We start from the raw sequence: 22,553 nt of genomic DNA, 5'->3' as shown, positions 1-22,553 counted from the left end.
AGCTCGAGAGTTGGTTCCACCGGCTCGAGGCTCCCCTTATATCCCACAATGCTAGGCGTGAGTTACCTCAGATCTCGTTTGCCGCTACAGCGATCGAGGTGTTGTTTTTCTACCGGCTCAGGTCAATTGTTTAATAAGTCTATTAAACTAGTTTAAATCCCCTTTTCTTAACTTAGTTTTTCATATTTCCCTTAGTTTAAGGTATTTCATCCCTTTCTTCCATTATTTCCCTCTTTTTTCCCTCAAGAACTTATAAGTTCTTCCCTTAGGCCTTCGGGCCCTACTATCCCTAAGTGGAGTGTTTGTGTTTGGTTAGGGATATTTTTATTCCTAAGCTAACTAACTAATTTTTAATTAGTTTAATCTAGGTAACTTTCTTCTTAGTGTAATCGGTGTGTGTGTGTTTTGTGTGGTGGTTACACTTTCGGTCCTTGATAATGTCCAAGGATTCAAAGGTCTCAGGCTTCAAGAAGTGTGACTCGTGCTGTCAGAAAATGTCTCTGACAGACGGTCACACTTCTTGTGTTTACCTGGGACCTTTACACCTGCAGGACTCTTGTGCTGTATGCCATGGCTTCAGCCCCAGAGTCCTGCAGGAAAGAAAAAATAAAACTTATTTTGAGAGGTTTACTTAAGCCTGAGGGTTCCCTTACTGTTACTTCGGGCAAACCCTCTAAGGCTTCTAGGTCCTCGGCTCCAGCTACTGAGTCGAGGCCTAAGGCTCAAACCTCCTTCTACATCGGCTCCGGCTGGAGCCGATGAGTCTCAGACTGCAGCTTCTGTGGTTTCCTCGGCTCCGACTGGAGCCGAGATATTGGAAATTCCTGTGTCGGCTCCGACTAGACCTTCGGAGCCGACATCTAGAAAGAGGTCCAGGTCACCGTCCCTTGGCTCCGTTCATTCGGCTCCAGCATCTCCCTTGCTGTCTGAACGGAGCCATAGATCTCACTCCTCTAGGTCATCGAGGCTGTCGGACCATGACCTTCAGAGGGTAGTGAGTCGACTTCTTAAGTCTGAGGCACTGGCCCAAATGCTTCAGAGCCCGACTCATCAGTCGATGCCTGACCCTGTTCCTCATTATGTTCCTCCTCCGACTCCTATGAGCTCGGAGCTGGGGCGTTTCGGAACCGAGACTGTGGTAGCGTCGGAGCCGATACAAATGTCTTCGGCTCCGTCGTCGGCTCCGATTTCTTCCTTAGAAGAATCTCGGCGCCGGACTTCCCTCGTCGGCTCCGAGGGGGTGAGTGGCATCGGACCCTTGTCCGACCCCGCTCTCCCTCTCAGTGCTTCGGCGCTGGTGAGTTCGGCTCCGACATCGGCCTCGGAGCCATCACTGTCGGTGCCAAGGGAGGTTTTCAGCTTCTCGGAGCGGGGACGTCTGGCTCTGCCTGACAGGGGTGCGTTCGAGGTCATGCGGAGTGTGTTGGAACCTGGTTCAACTCCACAGTCGGCTCCGTCCGCCCCTCCCTCTTCGGTGCCTCAGGTCAAGTCTACTCACTCCCTCATCCCAGACCGCAGAGAGCCAGCTCCTCAGGAATCCCCTGTGGGGATCTCATCCTCTTCCGAGGCCTCTCCTGAATTGGCAGAAGAGCCCCCTCGGAAGAGAAAGTGTAAGAGGAAACACATAGACTCACCTGAGTCCGTCACCTCTGACACAGATTTAGAGGATTCCGAGGGTTCCCCCCGTTCCCCTTCTGAAGATGTCTCCTTTGCAGACATTCTAGAAATCCTCAAACAGAGGGGAAATTGGCCAGCCCTCAGCCCTTCGGAGGATGAATCTGTGTATCTTGAGGCGTTTGGCTCTCGCCCTTCCACCTCCTGGGTGTCTCCCCCCTTTGACCCCCTCATGCAGGTGGTAGCAAAAAAGGCATAGACGGCTCCTGATTCAGTGGACCCCACTCCCAGGAGACCCTCAAAATTTATCACGGCACCAGCAGATAAATAATTTCTGATCAAGGGAGTTTCTGTGGATGCTATGGTGGTTGCTGCTGCCACTAAGATGGAACTAGCTGATCCTTCAGTGCCTGTCCATCCACCTAACAAGGAATCTAGGTCTATGGACAGGTACGGGAAGCGGATGTTCTCATCAGCGACCTTTGCAATGCGTTCGCTGAGCTACCTATGCCATTTTACTCGTCTTCAAAGAGACTTGATCAAAGAAGCGAGTGACATGTTGAAGGATCCTACAGCTGTGGGTTTTCAAGACAAGATGAACACTCAGCTGGCTACCCTGAACTCCATAGCTAACTCCTCCATGCGCCTCCTTTCGTATGCGGCTGATGGAGCGAGCAGGGCCGCAGGGACAGGGGTGGCCTTACGCAGGCATGCCTGGATGCGGCTATGCAACTTTGCGGACCCCTTTAAAACGTCGTTCACTAATTCCCCGTTTGATGGATCATCTCTTTTTGGTCCTCAAGTGAAAGAAACCTTGACTAGGTGCAAGACGGATGGCAAGACTCTTTCTGCCGTCGGAGTCCGTTTTTCTACTCCTTCTAGGCCTTACCCCAAAGGCCAGAAAAGTGGGAAAATGTGGTTCCGCAAACAATCTCAAGGGACTTCGCCTGACGCACAGAGTCGGTTCCCCGCCAGAGGCAGAGGGGGGAACAACAATGGTAGACGTCGCCCTAGAGGCAGGGGGGGTCCGCAGAACCAGGGCAATCGAGAAACTTTCTCCGATAAGCCCTTTCAGCATCCCTGAGGTGTTGCCCGACTGTCCACCTTCGGAGGCAGCCGGGGGAAGATTGTCACTGTACCCAGAAGCCTGGCTATCCCTAACTCGAGACAAGTGGGTACAGTCCATCATTTCCGAAGGCTATTCCATTCCCTTCGTTCGCATTCCAAACCGATCAAAAAAATCCCTTCCAGATGTTCCACCCGCTCAAAGGGATCTTGCAGCTTTGGAAATTTGAAAGCTGCTTGCAAAAAGAGCAATTCAGCCAGTTCCAGCAGACCAGCAAGGATCCGGAATCTACTCCAGGTTCTTTTTAGTTCCAAAGAAAACAGGGGACTGGAGACCAATTTTGGATCTCAGTATCTTGAACAAGTCGGTCAAGAAAACAAGATTTCGGATGGTCACGCTACAGTCCATCCTTCCCCTTTTGGGAAGAAAAAACTGGATGTGCTCTATAGACCTTCAGGATGCGTACTATCATATAAAAATGAACAGACGCTCCAGAAGATTCCTCCGCTTCAGGCTGGGAACCAGTCATTTTCAATTCAGAGCCCTGCCCTTTGGACTCACCACTGCCCCCCGGGTGTTTACCAAATGCATGGCAGTGGTAGCTTCTCACCTGAGACGTCAAGGATTCCAGGTGTTTCCATATTTGGACGACTGGCTCCTCACAGCTCCCACCAAGCATCTTCTTCTAATGGCCATGGACTACACCTTTCGCATATGTCAAAATGTAGGCATTTCAATAAATTGCGAAAAGTCTGTTTTGTCGCCTTGTCGTGTTATTACCTTCATAGGCGCAATTCTAGACACAGTCAACATGTCTGTGAGGCTAACAGATCAGAGAATAACAGACATACACAAACTAGTCTCGCTCCTCTTCAGCAGCAACAGAGTCAAAGCCAGGTTAGTTCTGAAAGTATTGGGGATTATGGCGGCTGCCATACCTCTGCTTCCATTAGCCAGATTCCACATGAGAATCCTTCAATGGATGCTCTTCTCACAATGGTCATACCAGCAACTTCCGATGTCCCACACCATTATGATTACGCAAACATGCAAGAATCATCTTCTGTGGTGGATGTCTTCCCCTCAGCTCTTCTTGGGAAGACCCTTTGTTCCTCCCCCTCCAGTTGCTACTCTGACAACGGACACCTCCCTGATCGGGTGGGGGGGGGGCATTATCAGGGCAGAACTGTCCAGGGCACATGGCAACCAGACGAATGCCACTTGCACATAAATGTTCTAGAGATGAGAGCAGTGCTTTTAGCGTTGCAAGCCCTTCAAGACTCTCTTCCCTTGGGAACGATAGCAATCCAGACAGACAATATGTCTGTAGTGTGGTATATCAACAAACAAGGCGGAACCAGGTCCTATCCCCTATGTCGAGAAGCACTCAGACTGTGGCAATGGGCGATTTCTTCTCAGCGGTTTCTGATAGCAACGCACATCCCCGGGAAGTCCAATCAAATCGCGGACAAGTTGAGCAGAGCTATCCTCATGCCTCACGAGTGGTCTCTGAAAGATTCTTTTGTGAGAAATTTTTCTCAAGTGGGGTCAGCCTTGCTGCGACCTTTTTGCTACTCCCCAAAACAGCAAGTGCAAAGATTATTTCACCCTATTCCCGCTACCAAGCCAGCCCAGCAGAGACGCTCTAGTCCAAGTTTGGCCCCGGGGACTTCTGTATGCATTTCCTCCCTTCCCACTAATCTCTCAAGTGATACAGAAAGCTGTCGCTCAGAAGGCCTCCTTGATCCTCATTTCTCCTTACTGGCCTCGACAGGTTTGGTTCCCCTTTCTACATCAATTTCTGTTGGAGCAACCTTGGCATCTGGACCTAGTTCCAGATCTTTTGATCCATCAGTCGGGTCAGTTTCATCGCTCCCTCCCCTCTCTGAACCTCACTGCTTGGTTCCTCCAATTCCAACCTTAGCCAGGCTTCCTCAAATATCTCACGCTGTTCGAGATATTTTGATAGCTTCCCATCAATCTTCCACTCGAAAGATTTATCTGAGTAAGTGGAAACGTTTCGCCTATTGGGCTCAAGGAAGGGACATAGATCCTTTCACGGCTTCCATCCAAATAGTCCTTGATTTTCTAGCTGAAATCTTCCATGCAGGTTCATCTCCTTCTACTCTCAAAGTTCAATTGGCAGCTATTTCTAACTTTCATGTGGGCGTCTCAGAATCTGCCATAATGTCCCACAAGCTTTGCAAAGCCTTTTTGAAGGGAGTTTTTCTACTCAGACCTCCTATAAGAAATCCTCCTCCTCCTTGGGACCTAAATTTAGTTCTCAGTTCCTTGATTCTCCCCCCTTTCGAACCTGCAGCTTCCTGTTCTTTAAAATTGCTATCATGGAAGACTCTCTTTCTGGTAGCTATTACTTCAGCTAGAAGAGTTTCAGAACTTCATGCACTCAGCTGTCGACCTCCTTATCTGTTGTTCCATAAGGACAGGGTATCCTTACGAACCAACCCGTCCTTTTTACCTAAGATAGCCTCGTCTAACCTAAATCAAAGCATTGACCTCCCTGTGTTTTTTCCAGAATATTCTAATAGGTCTGAACAAAAATTGCATTGGCTAGATGTTCATCGTCAGTTAAGATACTATTTGGATAGAACCAAACAATTCAGAAAATCTGACCAGCTGTTTGTCTCTTATGCAGAAGGCAGAAAGGGACTTTCTGTTTCTAAGGTATCACTATCTAGATGGCTAACATCTCTAATTTCCATTGTCTATGAAATAAGACACCAAAAGCTACCTAACAAACCTAAAGCCCATTCCACCAGAGCTTTGGCTACCTCTATAGCCTTCCAAGATAGACTGCCTATAGACACCATTTGTGCAGCAGCTACTTGGGCTACTCCTCACACTTTCATTTCACATTATAAGTTGGATTTAGCTTCTAGGCATAGAGCTAATTTTGGTTCCACTGTGCTCAAGAGTCTGTTCCGTTAGGCCACCGGGACAAGGTGCTAGGGGCCTTGGTCCCATCCAGCAAGAATGAAGGCGAGATAGACAACTTAACATATAGAAGTTATGTTCTTACCATAACGTTCCATGTTAGTTGTCTTCTTCTCGCCTTCTTCTTGCATCCCACCCTCCTTCCCCCTGGCCTGGACAGACCTAGAGGAGTTTGATTGTGACCTCTCTTTCTACCACCTCTTTACTATAGGTATATGCTCTGCTGTGCATATTTTCCTGGATCAGGCTGTAGGTTACCCTTCTCTTCTCCCTTGTTTATAGAGGTGGACTTTGTTTCCAGTTATTCTGCTACTATTATTAGCTGGGCCTAGCTCACAAACGAGATCTGAGGTAACTCACGCCTAGCATTGTGGGATATAAGGGGAGCCTCGAGCCGGTGGAACCAACTCTCGAGCTTTTAGAGTGGCCGAGTCGGAGCCGAGGTCGGCTCCGAACCCATCCAGCAAGAAGAAGGCGAGAAGAAGACAACTAACATGGAACGTTATGGTAAGAACATAACTTCTATTTCACTAGCTTCTCATCTTCTTCTTTCGGCTTTTTTCTGGTTAGGGGTTGCCACAGCGGATCACCTGTCCGCTCATGATTGGCAGTGGAGTTTTTACAGTGTCGAGTTGCCAGCCCGGCACCCAACCTTCCACAGAAGAGACACACACACACACACACTCACACCTAGGGCCAATTTAGAGTGTCCAGTACACCTACAGCATGTCTTTGGGATGTGGGAGGAACCGGAGCAACCGGAGGAAACCCACGTGACCACACGGAGGACATGCAGACTTCGCACAGAAGGCACCCCAACCGAGATTCAAACCAGAGAACCTCTTGCTGTGAGGCGGCAACGCTAACCGCTGCACCACCGTGGCCACCCATTCACTAGCCTGTCATAAACTATGTAAATCCTTTTTACACCACACAGATGTTCTTCGTGTTTCACTGTTGCAGTCATCACACTTGGGTTATCTGCCTGCAGGTAGCCCTCAGTCGGCCCTCAGAGTACCAGAGACTTAGTATTTCTGCGTCGGTTGCTGTCGCTCCAGGACTGACGTCAGGTCATCAGGGGTATAAAAACAGGCAGCCAACGCCATTACATCAGTCTTTCTTGCTGAGGAGCCCGAAGCAGAAGCAGTTCACACGAGTGCCAGTCGGCCGCTACCTGAGTTTTCGTTTACGAATTGAGTCATCCTGAAGTCTTCTAAAGCTAAGAATCCTATGATGATAAGCAGAAAAGGTACTGCTCCTGGATTTAATCTAAAGGGGAGGACACAACTCTGCCCTCCCTGCCTCTAATCCTGGATTACTTAGCAGATCTCCTCCATTAAGATCCATGCCTCTGCCATGTCTGCTCATTACAACATTGAGCCACTTTTCTTCTCTCACCCTCTTATCAAACAGTTCCTGAGTGGGGCAAACAACTTAAGGCCGCCAAGGAGAGCACCCATCCCTGCTTGGGACCTTAACTTTGTACTGGAAAAGCTCACGCTTCCCCGTTTGAGCCTGCAATTCCTCTCTTGGAAAACAGCCTTGCTTCTGGCCATCACTTCAGCTAGAAGAGTGTCTGAGCTACAAGCACTTATGGCTGTGGAACCCTTCGTTATTTTCTATGCTGACAGGGTTTCTCTCAGGTCTAACCCTTCCTTTATGCCTAAAGTGGTGTCCAGTGTGGCTCTCAACCAATCTATCCATTTGTCAACTTTCTTCCCTAATCTTCAAGATAAAGGGTAAAGGATACTGAACTCCTTGGACGTGCACAGACAGCTCGTAGTCTACCTTGATAGGACTAAGCCCTTCAGGAAATCTGACCAGTTAACTAGTCAGCTTTGCACCAGGGGCAGAGGGCAAGGCCATTTCAAAACAAACAATTTCCAAATGTATAGCACACTGCATTCATTTCGTCTACACGCACCATGGGAAACCAACCCCTCAGGGGATCAGAACACATTCCACTAGGGCAACTTCTACCTCTGCAGCATTCCTCAGGGGAGTCCCTACCAGGGACATCCTGGAAGCTGCTACCTGGAGTTCTGTACACACCTTCACCAAGCATTACCACCTGCCTATATTTTCCAAATCCAGGGTGGATTTTGCTACAGCAGTCCTGCAAGCCATACTAACCAGCCCCAACTCTTCTTGACTGCCTCCACCCTTCTTCAGCTTTGGGAATCTACCCAAGTGTGATGACTGCAACAGTAAAACACGAAGAACATAGTACAGCTGTGTACACTTACCATAAATGTAGATGTTAGAGTGTATTCACTGTTGCAGTCTTGATTTCTCTCCCTCCAGCCCCCTTGTCTCTCTCTCCCTCTCCTCTCTATGTCTATTACTCACCCCTTTCAGGTGTATTGGTATTTACTTTTCCCCACCATAACGTAGCTCCCTGTTTGGGGGGGCTCCTAACATTTGGGGCAAGAAAAACTGATGTAATGGTGTCGGCTGCCTGTTTTTATACGCCTGACGACCTGACGTCAGTCCTGGAGCGACAGCAACTGACGCAAAGATACTAAGTCTCTGGTATTCAGGCCAACTGAGGGCTACCTGCAGGCAGATAACCCAAGTGTGATGACTGCAACAGTGAATACACTTGAGCATCTACATTTATGGTAGTGTACACAACTGTACTTTCTTCTCAAATCTCCTTTTAAAGATCCCACCCCACCATGTGATCTGAATCTGGTACTGCAGTCCTTGATTCTTCTATCCTTTGAGTTTGCCCATGATTGTGACCTTAAATTTCTGCCTTGAAAGACCTTATTCTTAGTTGCCATCTTTTCTGCTAGACGAATTTCAGAAATTGAAGCATTGTTGGTGAAATCTCCTTATCTCATTTTTCATAAGGACAGAATCTCCTCATGAACCAATGCATTATTTTTGCCCAAGTTAGTAACACACACCAACATTAATCAGTACGTCAGTCTACCAGTCTTCTTCCTGAATTTTTCCAACAAAGGAGAATACTTGTTAGATTTGCATAGACAATTGCGTTTTTTATCTATACAGAACAAAAGATATCAGAACGACTGATCAGTGGTTTGTATCCTTTGCTGATCTGAAATTGGGCTCACCTGTATCTAAAGTCACCTTAGTTAAATAGCTTACTGACTGTATCTCCTTTATTTATAACAAATCGGGTATGACTTTTCCACACAAGGTACAAGCTCATTTAACCAGAGCTGTAGCTACCTCCTTAGTTTTCCACTCAAGAACCTCCATGGATGACATTTGTTCAACAGCGACTTGGGCTTCCTCATACAGCTTCATCTCTCATTGTAAGCTAGATCTGGTGTCGAGAAGTAGGGAATCTTTCAGCTCAGTCGTGCTGAGAAATATCCTTAGAGTCCACCCAGGTTTCTAGGTAGCTGTGAGTTCTGTCTCATCAGTCGAGGATGGAATGAAAATTGACATCATCAGGTAAAGAAGTCATGTACTTACCATAACATTCCATCTGTGTTGTCCATTTTCATTCCTGCTAGACTCCCCACCCTCCAGCCCCAGCCCCCTTTAGGTTTATTTTAGAAGAGCAAATGTATGTAACAGATTTGCTATATGTTACGAACATAACCAACTCCAGATGTGGTATTGCCTTGCTCTCTGTCTCTCTCTTTATCTGATATATAAAATCCTCATCCTCAAGGAAGAATAATCGTGTCTGGTGAACATCGGCTATAAATAAATTCTACAACAAAAGGAAAAAATTGCTGTCCAGGACCAAGAAGGAACAGGTGCCAAATTGGAAGCAATCTTTCCTTGACCTAAACAGGCAAATAAGGATATTAGTGAAGTCCTTCAAAGCTAACTTCGATTCCATATTGGCCACAGTTACTAAAGACAATCATAAGGCCTTCTTCATATGCGTCTGCAATCTAAGGGGAAACACCAAATCTGCTGAGAACTGATGGTCAAGGACACCACCTACACAAAGGCTGTGGATATAGCCAGTCTGCTGGCATACAGATTCAGTGAAAACTTCACCCCTCTGTTTCCCCCCATCAGTAATCCAGGATATCTCCAGCACCTGCCCCCCCTTATCTCTAGGGAACAAGTCATTACTGCCCTCTCAAAGGCTAAAAACACAGCTTCTACGGGACCCGATAACATCCCAGGCTGCATCTTGCATCAACTCAGGCAGGAACTCACAGCACCATTAGGCACAATATTCAGCCTAATGCTAAGTACCGGTTTTGTCCCAGCCGAGTGGAGGACAGTCACTATCATCCCTCTGCACAAAGGTGAAGTGTCCACCGATCCAGGCAATTATAGACCCATCAGCCTAACTAGCCTTATTTGCAAGGCCATAGAATGCATTATCATGAACCACATTAACAAGGACTTTGACAACCAAAAACGCTTCATCCCACACATTTGGTTTTGTCAAGGAGAGATCATGCCTGTTAAATTTCGTAATGTTCTTTGAGTCAGCCACCAAAGCTATGGATGTGGGGAAGAAGGTGCATGCCACCTACCTTGACTTGGCAAGGCCTTCAACAGTATTCCCTACTCGGGCATAGTAGATAAACTATCACAGCTTGGCGTAAATCTGTATGTGGCCAGATGGGTAGCTAACTGCCTCACTGATAGAACTCAGTCATAATAGGGGAAGCTACCTCAAGTAGTAGACCCGTAACGAGAGGCGTACCCCAGGGATAGGTCCTGCTGTTTGGAATATACTTCTTTGAGGTGTAACCCAAAACGAGAGGTCTGTGCCTGACCAGGCTTGCAGATGACTGCAAGCTGGGTGCCATCATCAACTTTCCTAGTGATGTAGATATATTACAAGAGGGTCTCACCCAGACAAATGACTGGTGCCAGAAACACAGCCTCAAACTAAATGCCAAAAAATGCATTATCATCCCTTTTGGGAGAGTGACGTCTCCACAAATTATCGTATTCCTTCCTTGTCAGGCCCATCATCAAGTACAACACCCCTTTAGGCATGTACCTCGCAAAGCACATGTAGCAGCTGGAGAGACCACAGAGGTTTCTGTCCAGGAGAATCCAGAGCATCAAAAATCTATCCCACACGGATAGGCTAAAAGCCCTGTCCCTCTATTCCATCTCATACAGACTCCTCAGAGGTGATCTGTGTCTGGCATACAGAGCAATCTCTGACCCCACCTTGATGAAATTGCTGCATATCCACAAGCCAAACTCCACTCACGTGACCAGCACACAAAACCTGAACTTGGTCTGCGACATCAATAGGACTTGCTGGCAGGACAGATGTTTCTCCCAGAAGACTCCCCCATCTCTGGAATAGACTCCCCCTCCACATCATGCAGAGTTCTTCATTACCCCTCTTTAAGAGGAACATGGATGACTGGGTGGGAAATAGAAAATACACCCCTGGGATTCCACCTGTGTCCCTGCTGGACAGGGGCAGCGGGTGCTGACTTGTGGGAACATGGTCTATTTTATTGGCTAGGTTTATAAGGGTCTCAGGGCCAGTAGCCTAGTAACTTGCTATGATAATATGATATAAAGTTATAAGAATACATCTTTCTTTTATAGCTTGCAAACAAAATCTGAGGTAATGGGGTATGGTGCATTATGGATAAGGGAGAAGCTGAAGACTTTCAAGTTGCCACAAGCTTTTACAGCAGCCGAGTCGGATCTGACATTTTGGATCCGAACCCATCAGTCGAGGAGGAATGAAAATGGACAACATAGATGGAACATTATGGTAAGTACACAACTTCTTTTTTCTTGTCAGAAAGTTAAGAATATCCAATGTAGTATGTCCTCAGTTGTGTTGGGGTTATTGCTGGGGGGAATATAAATAGCAATTATAATTAAATGTTTATTTGAGTTGATTGCAAGTTTGGTAAATATTTCAGCATTGCTAAATGGATGGTTGTTTGGTTCAATAAGTTTGAGTTTTAAATTATTCTGATTATACATTGTGGCTACTCTCCCTCCACGCTTGATTTTTATATCACATCTACGTATATTATAACCTAGAGGGAGAATTTCATTGCCCTTAATTTCGCATTTTAGCCAAGTTTTGGCAAGTCTGGCGATATCATTGATGTATAGGGATAGGGAGGCATGGGGATCCTCAACTTGTTGACTATACTCCTTAGGTTCATGTTAAGTAGCAGAAAGTTAGAGCTTTTGGGGGGGGGTAGGAATGCCATAAAAAGGGAGTGGGGTAGGAGGGATGGGTTGTTGAATGTATTTGGGACCAGTATTGGGGTGGATATCTCCGCTGAGTTTTAAATGTGAAGTAAAGTATATTTGAGTTTTCATGAGTTTAGATAGGAGTTTGTTGTATCTAAGATGTGTTTGAGATTTAGAATAGAGTTGGAAGCATTTGTATGGGACGTATCATATGTAAGTGGTGGCATAGAGAGGAAGGGCAATTGTGATGTTAGTGTGTAGTGTTTGGTGGGACAGAGGACTAGTTTTTTATTTATTTAACATTTGTTTACCGGGATAGTCCGACTGGACATAAGAGAAAGTGGAATATGCTTATGCAAGTTATGCTTTGGGAGGTGTAATTGTTATGTAGCTGGTATTGATGGGATGTTCGGTGGTTGGCAAGTATAAGGAGGGCAAATGTATGAAATGGTATAATTTTTAGGTGTGAGATGTGGGTTGTGGTAGACATTGTATAGGAAGAGAAAGAATGGGTAGTTTGTGGAGAGATAGATGGTAAATATTTTATAGAAGGAATGGTTTTGGAAGTGAAAGATACTGAAACAGAGTGCTGAAGCAGAGAGATAAGAAAAAGATTTTATAGAAGGAGTGGTTATGGTGGTGAGAGAGACTGAAGCAGAGACTGCAGGTAAGGAGAGAAAGAGGTCACAGAGGTGCTAGTATTGGATGGCTGTGAATAGTAGAAGGCAGTGGGAAAAGGACGCAATAATGATATGATTGACAAGAGGATGTGTTTAGCCAGGAGGAGAGGTAGGAGGAAATTGAGAATAAGGTATCCTTTGGTGGAAGAGTGGGGAGAGGTGCAGAGATAAGTAATAGATAATTAGCTGTAGGAACATAGATGGGTGGAAGTAGATGGCTATATTGTGATATAGGAATGTAGTGATTAAGAGAGGATGGGCGGGAGGTGTGTTGTGTATGATTGGTTGAGTGAGATACAGAGCGTGACTTGGTAGATATTAATGTAGTGGTAGTGGGGGCGGGTGGAATTTAGGGACAGGGTAGGGGAGCAGAGTGAGCCTGAGCGCTGCGAGCTGGACCAGATTGCAGAAAACTGGAAAAAACAGTCACTGAAATTGTAAGTATTGGCAAACAGAAGCTACAGCTAAACCTTTGAATGTGACTAAAGAACCGAAAAAGTGGTGGGAAGTGGGACTAACGACATATAAGGGGAATCAAATAATGACCAAGAGAGGAGGAGAACTGCTAGACTATGTGGTGGGATAGACCAGTAACTAAAAGGAAACTAAGGGAAATAGAAGAAGGGTAGAAGTACAGCAGGGCATTTGGTTCAGTGGTGTGCTTGCTGCCGTTCACATACAAATAACTTGCAGAAAATATGAGAAGCTATTAATGTACATTAAAATTGGTTGAAATGTTGCAGAACTGAGTAGGCTGTGTTGAGGAGACTACTACTACTACCACTACTGCTACTCTTTTTTTGGGGGGTAGGGGTGAAAATCAGGAGATAGATGATCATACTTTGGCTATGATCATAGTTCATGGTTATTTTTTATGCTGTGAGCAGATGGCCAAGAGCACTGAGCAAATAAAAAGAAAATGCTACTCTTACTGTGCAGAACTCAATCCTGAGCTCACCTTGGAGGAACTCGACAACTTGCTAAAAGCACACACTCCTGGAAAAGCTCCCTCAGAAATCTTTAGATGTGCCAACAGTACCGTAAGCTCAGAGCTACGTACAATACTTTTCCAGTTCTGGACAGAAGGCAGCATACCACAAGATATGAGGTGGTTATATAAGAACAAGGGTAAATAAAGTGATTGTAACCACTATCAAGGCATCTCCCTTCTCAGTACCATGAGGTAGCTGTTTATAAATATATTGTCCTGAGGAGGCTCCACGTTCTTGTAGAGAGAGTCTACCCCAAGTCTCAGTGTGGGTACAGAACTGAAGTGTCTGCCATAGATTTAGTTTTATCTGTTAGGCAACTATAAGAAAAGTGTAGATAACAGAACCAGTCTGTATATATTGCCTTTGTTGACCTTACCAAGACATTTGACTTCAACAGTAGGAGAGGTCTATTCACAATTCTGGCCAAGATTGGCTATCCCGCAAGACTAGTCAGCATTATTAGGGCCTTCCATGAAGGTGACCATTGTGTACAACAGATCCACCTCTGAACCTTTCGAGATTCTTAGTAGAGTGAACTAGAGATGTGTATTGCCTCCAACATTGTTTGGCATCTTCTTTTCAGCTCTGTTGAAATGTGCTTTCAAAACTTCTATAGAGGATATCTTTCCGAACCAGAACAGACAGCAACCTCTTCGGACTGTCATGGCTTGCATTGAAGACTGGGGTGCTTAAGAAGCATCTAATGAAGTTCCTGTTTGCTGATAATGCAGCTACTGCTGCTCACACTCAGCAGGAACTTCAGTGAGTCATAACTCTCTTTGCAGACACATGTACGGAATTTGGCCTCACAATTAGCTTAAAGAAGAACGAGGTAATGAGCCAAACTGAGGGCGAGACATTTATCAGGGTGAGCGACTATGAGCTGAAGGTTGCCCATGAGTTCATGTACCTAAGCTCTATGATCTCAGACAACTTGTTGCTTGATAACGAGATCGAGTGTATTAGAAAAGCCACCACAGTGTTTTCCAGGCTGACTTGGAAAGTATGGGTTAACAATAAGCTCATTGTGCACACCAAGTTGCAGGTTTACACAGCCTGTTTGTTGAGGACACTGTTGTATGCCATTGAAACGTAGACTTTGCACTCAAAATAGGACCAATGGTTCAATGTATTCATATGCGCTGTCTCAAGCATATACTTGATATCGCATAGCAGGACTAGATTCCCAACAGCTCAGTGCATGAGATGGCGAACATCAGCTCCATGTTCACCCTCCTGAAATAGAGACATATGCTCTGGTTAGAGCATGTCTCATGAATGACGGAGGGCAGAATACCAAAATACTTCCTCTTTGGAGAGCCGGGATCTGGAAAGAGGCCGAAAGGGTGGCCCAAACTGCACTACAAGGACATGTGCAAGCCTGACCTCGGTGTTCTCTCCCTCAGTGCAAATAACTAGTATTCTCTCACTTCAGCAGGAACTTCTTATTGTAACAATTGTTAATGTCTGTTATGTACTTCGCAGATAAAGATTCTAGTTGTCTACTGATGTACTATGTTTTTCATCTGTAACTATGTTTGTAATTGTTAATTGCTATGTTAATCAAATTGTTAATTGCTATGTAAATCCAATGTAACCACTGTCTATATTTTAACTGTTGAGCTTTTCTCCCCGGGCCTTCGCTGAAAATGGACCTACGTCCAGTCGACTCTCCCGGTCAACAAATGTAAATAAATAAATAAATTCAGACAAGTATGCCTGAAAACGGGAAGTGAAGAGGAAGCAAGAGGAAGTCCTCGCTGTGTATGAAACTATCCTGGCAAAGGGAGAGGAAAACAAGACAACCCTTAGAAAGATCATGTAAAAAAATACAAAAGGAGACTTTTTTTTTCCTTTTGCTGTCTTTTACAGGTTGTGCATTTGGGGGTTTGGTTAAGTAAATGTTTGAACTTGTCTTTTGCTGGTGGTTTGGTAACAGGTAAGTTCAATTATTCATAGTGAAATTATATTTTTTATATATATTTATATATATAATGTGTGTGCGTGTGTGTATGTAAATAAATGCACACATAATTAGTCATGTACCTGTACAGGTACTAGGCATCCTTTGATGCCGAGGGATTATGAGTTTTCTCCCCTGTTGTACTGATTCGAGCAACATCTTCTGCGGTTGTGTAATCAAAAATATGAGTGGCAGTCTTTTCTGCATTCTCAGCAACAGCAGGCAGATGTCGGTCTTTTATCATGGGCAACCCAAAGACTAGGCTTGTATAGGCCCTAGGGCCGATAGCCTAGTACCTACCTATGAACCTATAAATAAGACAAGCTCACAAACGTGTGCAAACACACACGCGCACATGTTCATGCACACAAAAAAACACCAGATCTATCTCCATAACTGTTTTTGCTAACCCCGACTCGCATATAGTTGAACACGAGCATGTGCACATGCAAGCACGCACACACACTCTTAAGCTATGCTTTTACTACATCCCTAACCTACATACACTTACGCTCGAGCACACACAGACTAAAGCTGTGCCCTTACCTTCAAACACCCTTTTAGACACTCCCACCTCTACCTCTCCCTGCCTACTTTTCTCGTTCAGACACGTATTCAAATTTCCAAATGTTCGGCAATTCAACCCGTCCCTTCAGTTATCGAAAAACATGCATTCCATTAATTTCAGGGGCGCTATATGTGCATACATATGCATATATATGTGGCACAGCAGAGCATTGTTGCCTCACCGCAAGAGGTCCTATGGTTCAATTCACAGCTGGGGTGCCTTCTGTGTTCACAAGGATTTCCTCCTGGTGCTGTACTTTCCTCCCACACTCCAAATGCTTGCAGTAGGTTGACTGGACACTCCGAATTGCCCTTAGATGTGAGTGTGCATATGTGTGTTTGGAAGAATAACCGTGGTGTTAATCTTCGCTCTAGATGATTGTCACTATTAAAGTAACACCCCAGCTCTATGTGCACAAATGGGGACTGGATGGATGGCTATATACATGCGGATATACCGGAAAATAACAAAAACACCTATGGGTGACTGCAGAAACATCAACCAAATATAGCTAAAAACTTGGAAATCGACACCGCACTATGTATGCACCAAGAAACAGCTTTGGCACATACAATTTCATACTTACAAAAAACAATGTTTTATTTTTTTTAGGTGCAAGCCCCCCCCCCACACACACACACACATTTCCTGCTAATTATATATACGAACGCCAATATCACACATTCCCTAAAGAAAGGGAATATTCCCCTACACAGGGATTATCTATCTCCCAAGCCTATCAATCAACTGCCTAGTAAACCATCTGCAACCAGCTAAACAGCTGTCAACCTTACCCACTTATTATTTTTTGATGCACCCATATAACACAAACTTCTGCACGTAAACCATGGATGTGTTGCTTGATGTAAAACAACCAAAACACGGAAGAAAAAAACACCAGCACCCAAACATAATAGACAAATAGCTTCTATTAATAGTATAGTGGTACCCATAAAGCATTTTACTTATGTTTCATCAGTATCTAACAATCTAAAACCAGGAATGTCTTAAAATCATAAATAACTTTCCACCTGATAAATAGTTTAAAGTGAAACACACGTCATAATAACAGACAATGCAGCACCTATGTAAAAAATAATCCTTTCCCTCACCAAAAATAAAAAAATAGTTTAGTGTAATATAGCCAAATTGTGTGTGTGTGAGTGTGTGTGTGTGTCCACCTGAGATGTTTTCCTGCAACTACGTTTACTGTAAGTATCTGTGGAGTAGTCTGGTTAGCACACATGGCATTTAGCATAGAGGATTTAGGCTATTAGCTATTAAGAGCCTGCTTCCTGTACTCCAGAGTTTTGTAAATGCAGCAACTCACTTAATCAGACAGTGCTCCTAGGCTGAGGCTGAAATAGCAATTTATGGATCAGTACTCTACCCTGGAGAATAAATACAAATCTGCAAAATAAATAACTGCCTTTGCTCTAGGTAAGCAGTGTTTTATTTCCTGGTCATGGCTTTAAAAATCAAGAGCCCGATATAAAATATTTTATTTATATATTTTTACTCTACCATGGGCTGTTCACAATAGCTGATTTTGTATACAGGCTTGGTACATGTTAAAGAAGTTGTTTTAGTGAAACTTATTTTCCTTTGTTTTCTGTCAACAGTGTTGGTGTGATGGCAAAATCACCTACATTCCATTTTACTTTGTGACTGCACAGCTTTCCTGGCCCAGTCAAGGACTCAGTCCCGTATTCTTCCGAAACAGGGGTGGTAGACCACAGGAACTGTTCACAGAATTTCGCCAGTAACATTTGAGATGATCAGTGACCAAAGTACTGTGATGTTATAGCAGTTGCTTGGGTTCTGGTAACAAACATGCTTACAGATAAACTGCATAAGTCAAAGTGTTGTTAACACTAATTGCTAATTTTTGGAAGCAGGAGAAAACGTGTATGGTTAAATAACTGTTATAAGGGATTCAGGCTGATTAAATTGATGTGCATTTCTGAATGAGGTTACACATTCATGCTCACTATCAGCTTACCGTGAAAGACAACCTGATCAGTCTTCCTTTCCTTCATTCCCAGGGAATGACTTATAAAAAATTGCAGAGTAAGAAAATCACAAATCTGAGCTGCTTTTGATGTAAAAAAAATATTAATTCGTAAGCTGTCTTTCTTCATTTGTTTTTTTTTTTTCTTTCTTAGTTAAAGTAAAATTGTAAGTGAAAAGTGATATGACGGTAAGAGTAAAGTTATAAGTGAAAGTATCTTCCTTGTATTTGCCTCCCTTGTGCTTTATATGATGTCTACAGATCGAATTTTGGGTCAGTCTGGTACATTTTTTGAACAACTTAAGTCATGTAATCAGAGTCCTTATGAACCTGACTTTTGTGAGTAAACTTCATGGTCAGTTTTGGTTTTATTCTTCTTAAAGATATCAAAAAGATCACAATGAAAAGCTTTTATAACATCATTGACATAATTTTTAATAGTTTAATTTGGTTTTCTGTTGTCCTGGTTTTCATTGCCTGGTAAAAATGACAGTATGGTACCCAGCAGTCATATCACCCTGTATTTCCCAAGAGTAATTACTCCTTTAACCCATTATAGGGTTTCTATCCTATTTATTATTAATATAGCCATTTTCATGGATAAGAGGATATTGGCTTTCATATTGTTTGATGTTCTATTGTTTATTCCCTTCATAATAGTATAATAAATCTTAGCTGTAACAGTAGCCATTTTCATGGTACTGGGGCTGTAAGAGGATTATGTTTTTAAGTGAAAAAAAACAGGTAAATGTATAAGAAAGATTCAATGTTTTTATTTTTTCCTCTTATGTATGTATATGTATAGACTTCACTGATGATGATGAAGTAATAAAGTATGATTAGTACCCAACATATAACTAAATATAGTCTAAAAATCTTTTTGCTCAACTTTTCTTCAGAGTTAATTAGTGCTCAACAAATCACTTACGTTTTGCTTTTCTACAAAAGGTGATGACTGCAGTAATTTTCTGACCACAAACTTGTACAGCATTTAGCATCCTTCATGCCTCTGGTCCTCAATTGGTGGATAGAATATGTTTAGTAAATGTTTTGCATCGTTATGTAATATTCAGATTGCTGTAGACCCTCATACTAGTCATATTTTATTTTGTGTTTTGTTGTGTCCTGAAATGTTCTGACCAAAGTCACTGTTGCAGTATTCCAAACAAAAGAGTTATCACCACTAAGGTCTGGCCAGAGTAACAAAGCCTTAACCTTCTATAAGCCATCCATCCAATGTATGACCTCAGCCCATGAGCAGAGGGGGTACATTAGCGGACATATGAGTGTAAGTCCTCAGACTGTCTCAGCTCCAGACTAAGACAGTCGGTCTGATCTTCTCATGGTCATTTGTACCATAAGTCTTCTTGGATTCAGATAAGTGTCCCATATGGAGAAACTTCCTTTCTTGTTTGTACTGTTTTTCTGTGATTTTCATGGATGTTAGGTAGGAGGGGGAAGTATGACTGCATTAGGCATATACCATACAAAGACCTCCATTCTCATTGCCTTTTGTGCTTGGGAGCAGAGCGTGGCTACAAGTCCTGTTTCATCTACCAGTCAAGTACCAAAGGCCTTGCACTCCAATTTGTTGTCACTGAGTATGTTCCTAGAAACTCAGCATCTGAAGCATTTGCCCATTCTGGGATGGTGGAACCCTCCACTCCTGATATACCATCCACTCAAAATAAATTCAGGAGGACTAGGCCTGATGTTCAGTCTGCCCATTCAGATTCTGACATACCCATTCAGTTTACAGAACCTGTGGTATGTCTGACTCTTCCTCAGACACCCTATACGGTGACCTCATTGAAGGCCAGTATAGCAGCCAAGGACCGTACATCCAGTGCGACTGCTGTTACTATGGAGAAAGGGGGAACTGCAGATTATCTCAGTGTGCCTGGAAGAGATCCTGGAATCACTGATTGAGGTATATTGGGAATTGAAGCCTCTGCACTTGGTCTATGTAGATGTCACCCCTAAGAAAAAATGACAGACTGAGCATGTCCCCTTTCACCAACCTTCTGGGGAGAATAAGTGGATGGACTTTTCTCAGGAGCATTTCAAGGCCATTATGGCTCTTAAACCTCCTTCCTTTTCCACCCACTCCACAGAAGATTACTGTGGAGACTTCCTTTGAAGATAAGGAGGTGGCCTCAGACACATGATTTTTCTTTAGCGTACTTCTCTCAAATTCATTCACCTGGATAGGTGCCCTCAGATGATGAAGAATTCCTCATCCGTGATTCCCTTGTTGAAGAGGCATAATTCAGAGATACCATTTTCAATATAATGAAATATTTTAAGTGGGGAGTCTGAGTAAATATGTAATGTCCAGAAAAGATACTACAGCCTTTTTGGAAATGGGAACAGCAGCCCCTTCTACTGTCCCTCTAGTGCTGGAAGCCTGTCTTGATGCTTTCACATTCATCCAATCTTCTGCTTTATACTCTCAAACTCCAGCCTGCAGAAGTCCTGATATAGTCTACAAAGTTCCATTTGAACTTAAGCTTTTTTCAAGAATTGTGTAGCTGACCCTTCTGCCGTCTCCTTAGCCTCAGATAAGGCTTCTAAGCTACTGCAAAATGCCAGTGCCTTACCCTCAGAAAAAAAAACAGTACGGCCATGGACAGGTAGGGAAAAAAGGTCTATGCTTTCTCTATCCTGGCCTTCAAGGCTATGATTTACCATACCCAGATGACCAAATACCGTCCTGTCTATCCTTGTCAACATCAATAAGGTTGTTGACATGGCAGGGTCAGACTCCAAACAACAGATTTTGTCTTTGGTCTGAAGCTACTCAAGTGGCTATACATAGCATAAAATGCAGCTGTGAATGCTGTTGACGTCTCTTCCACATCAGCTGCTACCAGCCCAGTTATTAGAATATACTCTAGATTTCGCAATTGGTCTTTGGCTGAAGATTTCAAGGCAGAGCTCTTAGATTCCCGCCAATGTTGCCAACTGGTCATTTCAAAAAGTAGCTAGATTTTTAGACAAATGGAATAGTATATTGGTCCGGGGCTCTAACCCTGGAAGAAATTTGACTCTCAGTAGTTCTAAACGTTAAAAAGAAATTCAGTTTTATTCCAACAGCTTGGCCTGCCAGTAAACTAGTTATAAAGTGAATTATTTCCAAATCCATCCATGCATCCACAACCATTTTTTCCCATTTTTGTACATAGGGTCACGGTGTCACTTCAATAGTGACAATCGTCTAGAGTCCAAGTTTACACTGCCAGGTGGCTACCCTGCCGCAGCAGTTCTTTCACACCATACAGTCACATGCACACTCACACCTATCTCCAATTTAAAGTGTCCAGTCCACCTATTGCATGTTTTTGGAAAGTCGAAGGAAACCGGAGCACCCGGAGGAAACCCAAATGCTTCAAATAAAAATCTGTGAAAAATTAATACAACAGATTAATGAGAAACATTCCATAGATGAAGGAACTTTGAGCTGTCTGGAAAAAGAAGCAACACAGGAAGAGCAAAAATATTAAGGAAAAAAACTTGCAAATTTTTATTTTGTTTTGTTTTATTTTATTTTATTTGTATTTGTTTTCTGTGGTACAGCAATGTTCTCCATGGACCTTTTTCAGACTTAGCCAGGGAGCTGATTCTGGTTGCATGAATTGTTCAGAGTCATACAGTTAGGCAACGGAGGCTTAGGGAATCAAACCTTGCACCACTGGAAACATATTATTTTAATAACATTGTTATTTAAGTTTTAACTGAAAAGATATGGAAATCTTATGTCAACAAAATTACATGTCACTAGCTCCCCACAGCCATTCTTCTTCCTCGTCATCTTTACCATCATCAACAATGTCTGCTGCATTGAAGAAGATGCAGAGACAGACGGTGCAGAAGATTCAGAGCTGTTTTGTGGCTTCTTGAAAGAAAAAGCTGCATTTGTCCCAATCAAACATGTCACTGTGCCCGGCAAACAATACATTTGACAAGATTTTTCCGACAGTTTTGAGGCCAAAAGTGGGTAGGCTCATATGATTTTGTAATTTCGACTTCACAATGTTCATCTGGCTAAAAACCCTTTCAGTTTGGGCATTTGAATGAGGCAAAGACAATACTGTTATAGCCAAGTCACACAGGTCAGAATACGGGTTGCTGTTTGCTGCATCTCAAAACTTGTTCACCTCAGCCCAAAATAGTACGGTGTCAGAGGTGTTGACATACTTCAGACTAAATTTTTTTCCATTGAGCAAGTATGCTTATTTTGTCAGGAGAATATCTCAACAATTCAACAACCTGAACAATTTTATTGCTCTTGACTCTTCTTAGAGTTTCATGTACACTGAATAGTGCCATTCGCTGTAGAATTTCTATGTGAATGGCAGCCTGTCGTACAGTTCTTTGCTCAGCGCGACCGTGAAGTCGATGCACCACTTGCAAAAGAGGATTTCTTCATCCTTGCTCATCTTTGCTTGTTTACTCCCATTCTCAAAGTTGTATCCAAGATATGCTGAATAGCTCCCAAAATCAGCAATGCGAGTTTTGAAGATATCTACGCGAACTGTTGCTACCAATACTTTACAGCAAACTGACTGA

General features: G+C 43.6%; 1 protein-coding gene across 4 annotated transcripts in view; it reads left to right on the top strand.

Annotated features, from left to right (window-relative positions):
* The window catches only part of AAAS (aladin WD repeat nucleoporin), a 1,251,774-nt gene extending 1,232,940 nt beyond the window's left edge, over positions 1–18,834 (top strand). For all 4 annotated transcript variants that reach the window (XM_044083905.1, XM_044083907.1, XM_044083908.1 and 1 more), the window contains one exon: positions 17,596–18,834. In XM_044083905.1, coding sequence (XP_043939840.1) covers positions 17,596–17,739 — 144 coding nt within the window. In that variant the 3' untranslated portion in view covers positions 17,740–18,834. The remainder of the gene's footprint in view (positions 1–17,595) is intronic.
* Positions 18,835–22,553: the final 3,719 nt, after the last annotated feature.

Source organism: Protopterus annectens, chromosome 9.part0 (genome assembly GCF_019279795.1).
Source record: "Protopterus annectens isolate FY-2018-M chromosome 9.part0, PAN1.0, whole genome shotgun sequence".
Classification (NCBI taxonomy): Eukaryota; Metazoa; Chordata; order Ceratodontiformes; family Protopteridae; genus Protopterus; species Protopterus annectens.
This window is presented reverse-complemented; position numbering and strand designations above follow the sequence as displayed.